At 46.3% G+C, this 9,211-nt stretch overlaps 1 protein-coding gene across 1 annotated transcript in view; it reads left to right on the top strand.

The window, feature by feature from the left end:
- STAB1 (stabilin 1) overlaps positions 1–9,211 on the top strand; it is a 297,038-nt gene that overhangs the window by 188,123 nt on the left and 99,704 nt on the right. Inside the window, exon 44 of the mRNA XM_019505230.1 lies at positions 4,124–4,198. Within this exon, the coding sequence (XP_019360775.1) occupies positions 4,124–4,198 (75 nt within the window). The remainder of the gene's footprint in view (positions 1–4,123; positions 4,199–9,211) is intronic.

Here is a 9,211-nt window from a genome sequence, read left to right as displayed (position 1 = left end):
AGCTGATACTTGGTGGGCTTAATCTTCAGATTGGCCTCTCTCAGCCTCTCGAGTACAGCTTTCAGTTTCTGCAGGTGCAGATATCATCCAGGTAGACCAAGCAGGAGGTCCCTTGTAAATCTGCTAATATGATATCCATCAGTGTCTGAAATGTACCAGAAGCACTGTACAACCCAAAGGGCATAATGTTAAACTCAAAAAGCCCCTTCTTGGTGTAGAAGGCTCTGTCTTCTGGGTGTACTTTCACCTGCCAGTACCAACTAGCTAAGTCAAAGGTGAAGAACAATCGGGCTCTGGCCAGGAGGTTCAGTGCATCATCCATTTGAGGTAGAAGAAGGTGGGCATCCTTAACAGTAATGTCATTCAGTTTGCAGTAATCCACACAAACCTGCATGTTGCCACCTTTCTTCCTCACAAGCACCACAGGGGCAGCTCATGGGCTGGCAGAGGGCCTGATAATGCCCCTTTCCTTCATCTTTTGTAGTTGCTGGTCAAATTCTCACTGGAAATAAATGGGTACCCTTCAGGGCCCCTGTTTGATGGGTCTGGCATTGCCTATGTCAATCCAGTGCTTTGTTAAACCTGTCCAGCCTAGATCATGGTCCCCCAGGCTGAATACGCTGGTGTACTCCAGTAGCACCTCTTGCATTACCTGCCTCTACTTGTTCTGGTTCTAGGCCATGATGGCCTAGCTTAAACTCACATGTCTATCATCCTGCAGTCCACTGGAGGTTCTCATCCGGCTCCCCACAGTGATAGTTTTTGTCCACACTCAGTGCTCATATAGCAGCTGACTCCTGAGTCGCAGGGTCTCCTTGCAGGACAGCTATGCCAGTTTCGAATGTCCCAATTACAGTACCTTGATATGCAACCTGAGGCTCTGCTGACATATTGGCTATGCGTACTGGAATTTTACCCCAGTGGCTCTTAACCATTGCAGTTCCCACTAGGAACCCCAATTCCTTGTTAGGCTTCAGTTCAAACAAACCCTCCTCATCCTTTTGGCACCATCTCTTCAATCTGCCCATGATCATCATTTCACTTCTAGGAGGTACTATCTGACTCTCCTCCACTACCACTTCACACACTTCAGTTTGACTGTCTGTAATGTACAGGGGAAAACACTGGCCCAGCAAGGAAAAGGAACAGTCAGCAAAGTTTATGGTGACTTGGAATTGTTCTAGCAAGTCAATTCCCAACAAGGCATCTTTCAATACAAGGAATGTGAATGGTAGTTGCAGGTCTTGGAAGTAGATGGTTGTACCCCACTCCCCCAGTATTGGGAGCGTTTCCCCATTAGCTGCTTTGACTACTAGACTACAGGGTTGTAGGCCACTTTGTATCCCGGTTGTAGCTTGTGCCCATACTTGGTGATATACAAGGGATACCTGGGCACCTGAATCTAGGAGAAATTGGCAAGGGACCTTCCTAGCTTTCCTTCCAGGTAATACCCCAAACCAGAAGACTTAAGGAGTACTAGATCCTCTTGTGGGTATCGGGTTGTATCAGCAGTGGATGGGCCCTTCTCCACTGCCTGCCTTAGTTTCCCTGCCTGGGACACCACCTTCTCTCTGGGCAGTCCCTCCAGAAATGGTCACGGTCACCACAGTGCCAGCACCCACCAGCAGTCTCTTGTTGTAACTCCAGTTGCTGTGGTCTAGGTGGGCCCCCACTGCCACATCTGTTTGGGCCCTGACTTTCCAGAGCTCGGTGGAGTTTGTCCATTGCACCCTTAAGGTTCTGCATAGTCTCCATTATTGCTTGCAGGACTGACAGTTCTGGGGTCAGGGTGTTCACTGCTGGCTCATCTTCTCTAGTATGTATTTGTACTCTGGGCTTATTGCCTTTGGGACTCAGGCCCTGCATCCTCTCTGCCAGCTCCAAGTTAGTGGCAAAGTGTATGGTTGCCTCCAGGCTCTGGGGTCTTCCTAGCCAAAACTGAGCCTTTGCCTCCCCCACTGCAGGCATGTTGGATGAAATGGTCTCGGGCCAGTGTGTCATGTATGTCTGAGCTAAATTGCAGGAAGGCCTTTATGGCTAATTGTCTGAGAGCTAGGCCAAAGTCCTGGGCCAACTCACTGGGTCACCTTACTTGCTCTTCCCTACACCTAAAGCCTTCTCTCTGGGGCCTGGGACCCCACTGGGTCCCTAGGAACCTCCTTCATCCCCATAGTTCCTACTCTAGACCTACAGAAGTTCCTGGGAGCAGCAGGTCTCAGGCGGATGATGTTACCTCAGCAGCATCCCTACACCAACGGCTGGCTCAGCACCTCCGGGCCTCCTCAGCCCAGCTCCAATCAAGTGGCCTGTCTTGTGACTGCCTGATTGGTTCTGCAGTCACCTGCAGACTGCCTCACAGCCTGCTCAAGCCCTTAAAGTGGCAAGCACCCACCTTCACCCTTAAAATCCTTCCAAGAAGGGGTGTCTTTCTCCCACTCCCCTTTCAGGCCCTCTACAGCCTGCACCAGTCCTCAAAGTGGCAAGCACCCACAGGTGCACCACCACACTCATGCATTAGTGTCCCTGTGCTTCAAAATGGTGGCGGGGCACTGTAACTAAAGTTTATTCAACGAGCTTTAGATAAAGTACCCCAGCCACCATTTTGAAGTGTGGGGACACTGATACACAAGATACTTCAGGTGCTGTAAATTAGAACAGCTCTTGGAGCCTCTCTAATTAAAGCACCCCACCCCCACCCTTGGAGCACATGTAAAAATGCCCTGAGCCATTGATTGCTACCTGTGGAGCCTAATGATCCAGCCAGCTTTCTATTCACCTTATAGTCCATTCATCTAACCCATACTTCCCCAGCTTGCTTACAAGAATGCCATGGGAGACTATATCAAAAGCCTTGCTAAAGTCAAGGTATATTATGTCCACTGCTTTCCCTGCATCCACAGAGTCAATTATCTTATCAAAGGAAATCAGGTCAGTAAGGCATGACTTGTCCTTGGTGAATCCATGCTGAATGTTCCTAATCACCCTCTTCCCCTCCAAGTGCTTAGAAATGGATTTCATGAGGACCTGCTCTATGATTTTTCCAGGGACTGAGGTGAGCCTGACTGGCCTGTAATTTCCCAAATCTTGCTTTCTCACTTACTTAAAAGTGGGCACTATATTTGCTCTGTTTCAATCAACTGGGACCTCCCCTGATCCTCAGAGTTAATGGCCAGATGTCAGGGTGATTGAAGCCCCCCATGAGAACCAGGGCCTGTGATCAGGAAACTTCCACTAGCTGTTTGAAGAAAACCTCTCCTGGTCTGGTGGTCTGTAGCAGACACCCACCACAACATCACCCTTGTTGTTCTCTCCTCTGAACCTAACCCAGAGACTTCCAATAGGTCTCTCTCCAGTCTCATACTGGAGCTCTGAGCAATCATACAGCTCTTTTACATAAAGTACAACTCCTCTTCTCCCCTGTCTGTCTTTCCTGAACAGTCTGTACTTATCTATGATAGTGCTTCAGTAATGCAAGCTATCCCACCAAGTCTTTGTTATTCCAGTCACATCATAGTTCTGTAACTCTGTGATGACTTCCAATTCATCCTGCTTGTTTCCCAGGCTCCATGCATCTGTGTACATCTAGTTATCTCAGGTTTCTACCTGAGATAACTAGATAACCATGCATCTAGTACCTGAGATAACTGGATAACCATGCATGAGATAACCATGCATCTAGTTATCTCAGGTGTCTACCTGAGATAACTAGTTGATTGCCTTACTTTCTTAGGAAGAATGAGGCCTCCCCTGTTGCACCCTTCTGCCTGTACCTCCTTTAGGTAATCTATTTCCCCACTTACCTCAGGGCTTTGGTCTCCATCCCCTGGCAAACCTAATTTAAAGCCCTCCACACTAGGTTCTTATCTTTCCTATAAAAGGATCTACTTCTTGTAATTAAATAGTGAAAGAAGGTTCACTGTCTAGGAAGCCATAACTGTGTTTGGGGCTAAATAAGCTCCAATGGCCAAAGGCTGGGTGTTTTCTTAGGTATTTTTAATGGGCATGAATGAATGGAGTATGTGTATGAAATATGCTCTTCTCACCCCTCAGTCCTATTTCGTTAATGTACATATTCTGTGCTGTGTCTGGCCCCCCAAAATAGCTTTGTTTTTTCCTTCCACAGGTTTCCTGTAACTGTCTTCCTGGCTACACCGGAGATGGTCAAAAACAATGTGATGCCATCAATCTTTGCAAGGAGGTTTGTCAGTACTTTGCTGTTACTAAAGGCAAAGAGCTCTTACTCATACTTCCCATTAAAAGGAAATTATTCAAAATTATCCATAAACCAGTAGTTGAGAATGAACTAACTTACCTTTCATTAATGCCCTGTTGAATTATATTGATATTCATGCTAGAAAATTGCTTGCCCAGTGGAATTAATTGGTGTACAAAGATCAGGTTGTCTCTCAGTCCTAGAAGTGGACTCTGAGTCTCCGCATAGGTGGAGAAATTCACCACTTCCATATTCAACTGCCACATTTGCTCAAATACAAGATGAGGTCCTTCCCCTGTCAACTGGCACGGTGAAAAAAACCCCTCTTCTTATAATGACATACAAGGAAACCTCATCATATATATTGTCTAGCATTAAACTGCTCCCAAAAGCAGCATGTGCTCAGCAATGGAAACCAACTATGAAGTTAATTAAATGCAGCCAACACAGAGCATAAGTATAAAACACGTGGCCCTTTTTTAATTGAAAACACATTTATCATTCTACACATACAAAACTTCACATGTTAAACATCATTTTAACAGAACTTCATATAACAAAATAACAAATGATAAACCTACATATGTTAAAAACCTTAACAACCTATATCTACTTCCCACCTAAACCCCTAAAAAAACTTTACTTCTTCATAAGGAACCCCATAGCTATCATTTAAGTTCCCTCTACAAAATCTGTTAAGTTCTAAAAACTCCTGTAACACCTTTGCGACTCCTCTCTTTTAGTTCAGTGAAATAAATGTGACCATTCTTTTTTCCTCCATTTCTTTCTGCTACCTCTTCTCCAATTTCTTCTTGGTCCCAGTCAATGTAGTTTCAGTTCATACAGTCCCAACTCCAGGCACTCTCAGTGAAAGCCAACCCCTTAAACACCCAGAGGTTTCTTACTTTCCATATATTGGTTTTAACACATGCTAACAGTGTTCTCAATATTGTTTCCTCAGGCCCCTTTGGTATGAATCCATATAATACCATCTCTTTTGATAAGGACTGAATTATTTTTGTGACCTCAAAAAGAGATGTTCCGTTTCCCACATACCCTTTGCATATGTATATTCCCAAAACACGTGTACCACCATTTCTTTTTCCTGGCATCTCTCCCTTGGATAAGTTACTGACATAAACAAATGCCATTTATATTGCACCCTCTCACTGGCAAGATATTTTTCACGATCAACCAACATAGATCAGCATGATCCCCTTTCTGTTGTTTGTTAGCCACCACCCTCTGCACCTTTTTCACTTGTCTTTCTGTGACATTTGTCACCGGCACCATTCTGTCCCCTTCCTTACAATTTTTGTGATGGGAACCTACCACAAGGATAAGTTAATGCAGCTGATCTGAATAAGATATGCTAGTGCCCATTAAGTACAACTCCCCTCACTGCCAACTCTTTTTCATGTTACGGTGAGCCATGAAATTCTATACAGTTCACCCAGAATCCTTACGTTGCACCTGCTCTTAGACTAGTGCATCTGGTTAGTGTTGGTGGCAGAGTGCCAAGAAATACCAAGGTATTTTATTTGCAGGGAAGAAGGATGCTTACAGTGCTGATGCCCATGGTCTTTCTCAAATAAAACTACATCTGCAGAGGACCAGTAGAGACAGGAAAGGGAAAGTAAGGAAGAAGATGTTGAGTCAGAATGTGTGACAGTGGGGGGTAACACCATAAGAAGGAAGAACTTGGGAGGAAGAGAGTGAAATTTTAGTAGGTGACATGGTGCAGCTGGTAACAAAGGAGGGGAGAGAAGGAAAAATTAGTGGGACAAGTGACTTGAGACAGAGGAGACAGAAGGGCAAGAGGAGAGAACAAACAGAAAGAAGGAGGAGTGAAGATAGAGCAGGAGAAAGAAGAGAGCCAAATTTGGAAAAGAAGGAAATCACATGCTATGAAGTTTAGAAAAAAGAAGGTGGACAAGCCGGGGGGGAGGGGGAAGGGGAGAATTTAAATGGACAAGCATGACAGGTGGAGTACTGCATCCAGTTCTGGGCACTGCACTGCAAGAGGGATGTGGACAACATGGAGAGGGTCCAGAGGAGGGCCACTCGCATGATCAGGGGGCAGCAGGGCAGGTCCTATGAGGAGAGACTGCGGGACCTGAACCTGTTCAGCCTCCACAAGAGAAGGCTGAGGGGGGATCTAGTGGCCTGTTACAAACTAGTCAGAGGGGACCAGCAGGCATTGGGGAAGTCCCTGGTCCCCCGAGCACTCCCAGGAGTGACCAGGAATAACGGTCACAAGCTGGCAGAGGGTAGATTTAGGCTAGATATCAGGAGGCGCTACTTCACTGTCAGGGCGGCTAGGATCTGGAACCAACTTCCAAGAGAAGTGGTGCTGGCTCCTACCCTGGGGGTCTTTAAGAGGAGGCTAGATGTACACCTTGCTGGGATTGTTTGACCCCAGTACTCTTTCCTGCCATGGCAGGGGGTCACACTTGATGATCTGCTCAGGTCCCTTCCAACTCTACAAACTATGAAACTATGGATGTTTGGTTCCCTAGGGACAACTAGCAGCAGCACATCTTGCGCCGCTGGAACTTGTCCCTGGGGAACACCCATGCCACATGCACTTTGGCGTGCAGCAAGTTGCCCTGGGTGGGGTAAGGGAGGCTGGGTCCTGGGGTCCTCCTGGGGCTGCAGCCATTGAGATTCTGCCACACAGAGCCTGGCCGTCAGCTGCAGCATCGCTCCAGGCAGCCCAGCTCCACTTTTCAGTAGTGTGTGCTGGCCAACCATGCGTTGCATCATTTTTCCTCCCCATTTTTTTTTTTACCCCTGGATAACAAAACCAATGGAAAAAAACCCAGTGCAGCACACACTTAGGCAGCATGCCCTTGCAGCACGGAGAACGTTGGATTGTGTGGTATGTAGTGCTGCAAACATGTTTGCAGCACCACATACCACATAACTGAGCTCATAGAGATGCATCCCACCTGCCCATCCCACTCCCAGATGCCACTGCCCACCTGCAGCCTCATCCCCTCTACCTGGCTGAATGCATTCTGCCTGCAGGAGTCTCAGGTCAGTCTTCTTGGAGACCCCACCCACCCGCTTCATCCAGCGCCCGCTATGGTGGGTGCAGGGCAGACAGGCCAGGGGCCTGGGCAGCAGGGACAGGTCTGGTGTTGGTGGCAACACTGGGAGCAGCAGCCAGAAGGAGCCACCACCACTGGTGCTGCCAGGAAGTGGAGTTAGGTCGCTGTGCTGCCCCAGCCCTCCTGTGCACCCGGGGTGGTGGGACCAGCCACATGCACCATGGCCTGGGATGCTCCCTAAGCCTGGGCCAGGCAGGGCCAAGGGACCCACTGTGCCCCGGATAAAATCTCTTGATGGGCTGAATCCAGCCCATGGGCCATATTTTGCTCACCCCTGTGCTAAACAGTCACACATTTTTTGGCCAATACTTTTGTCATCAATTTGTTGTCTGTGTTTAAAAGGGTTATTGGCCTTCAGTTGCCTAACAAGTCTTGCTTTCCCTGATTAAATATAATTACCACAACTTCTGTAAAATTTTCCCATCTCCCTATCTTCCATTATTTCCCAGTATGGCTCTATTACATCTGTCCCCAGCCACTGCTAACATTTTTCATAGAATTCCACCAGAAGTCTGTTTCCTCCCAGTGCCTTCCCCCTTGCAAGTTTTTAAGCAGTCCACCTCTCACACTTAACTCCTCCGATTTTTGTTTCTTTCCATCTTCTATTCCTCCCTTTATCCCCTCAAGGGATTTGTCCATCATCCACTCCCCCATCTTTTGTACAACACTTCATAAAACTTTGCTGCCACACCCATCACCTTCACACTCTCTTCTATTTGGATTCCTTTTTCAGATCCTCCTGCTTTCAGTTCCTTCCTTCTTTCTCTCAAGTTCACTGAAAAATACTTATATCATCCTTCCCCCTTCTCCACCCAACGTCTTCTGGTCAGAAAGATTCTCTCATCCATTTTCCTTTTGAACCATTCTTCAGTCCGTCGCTTTATGTCTTCCAGTTCTTTCACTCTTACTGCTTCCTTTAATAATTCCTGCTTCTTTGCCTGCATTTCTTCTAGCTCTTCCACCCTCTTCTTCACTTCTCTTCAACCAATATTGCTGAAAAATTCTCTTGTTCTTCACTTTCTATCCCAGAGCTTCTGTAATATCTCTTCAGAGTTCTCCATCTCCATCCTTTATACAGTTCCACATATTCTTGACAAGTCTTCTTATCTTGTAATAACTGCACATTTAACTTCCACATCCCTTTCTCCCTACCTTCATTTTTTCTAAACTCATTTCCATTCTCAGCATCTGATGATCACTGAAGGTTACACCTAAGATCTCCTTTCCAGTCCCGAGCCTATTTGACATTAATATAAAATCAATCCGCAATACTTGTCTCCCACTCATTTCCACCCTTGTAAACACCTTCTCACTGGCCCATACATCTTTTAAACCTCTTTCATTATATTAATCCATACTTTTGACAAGCTGTCTAGCTTTCCCTTCCCTCCATCCCCTCTTCTATCCCCCTTCTCAATAATGCAATTGAAATCCTCCACCAAAATTTGATGCCTACCTTCACCTACATGCACGTCTAATTTCTTAAATAGGGCGATCCTTCCTTCTCTTTCAGCTGGTGCATATATAGTAAAAATCTCTAATACTTCCTTTTCAAACTCCACCACTATCTGTTGCAATCTCCCTTCCAATCACTTCCACTTGCCACACTTCCACTGCCTTACCTTTGTCCAAAACTGTGACTCCAGCTGCTGTGTTTGTATCTGACCCTACCCACCATGATGGTCCCCATCTCTTTACAAAATGCTTATAATCCCTCTGCCATGGGATTACACACTCCTGAAAACATATTATATCCACTTTTACCCCACTTAGTATTGGTATAATCTTATCCCACCTCTTCCTTGATAACACACTCCTGACATTTATAGATGCAAGACACCAATGTCATAGTTTCATAGTTAGTAGGGTCGGAAGGGGCCTGAGC

Source organism: Gavialis gangeticus, unplaced genomic scaffold (assembly GCF_001723915.1).
Source record: "Gavialis gangeticus isolate Ggan-Ray unplaced genomic scaffold, GavGan_comp1, whole genome shotgun sequence".
Classification (NCBI taxonomy): domain Eukaryota; kingdom Metazoa; phylum Chordata; order Crocodylia; family Gavialidae; genus Gavialis; species Gavialis gangeticus.
Note: the sequence above shows the minus strand (reverse complement) of the source record. Positions and strands in the feature narration are given on the sequence as shown.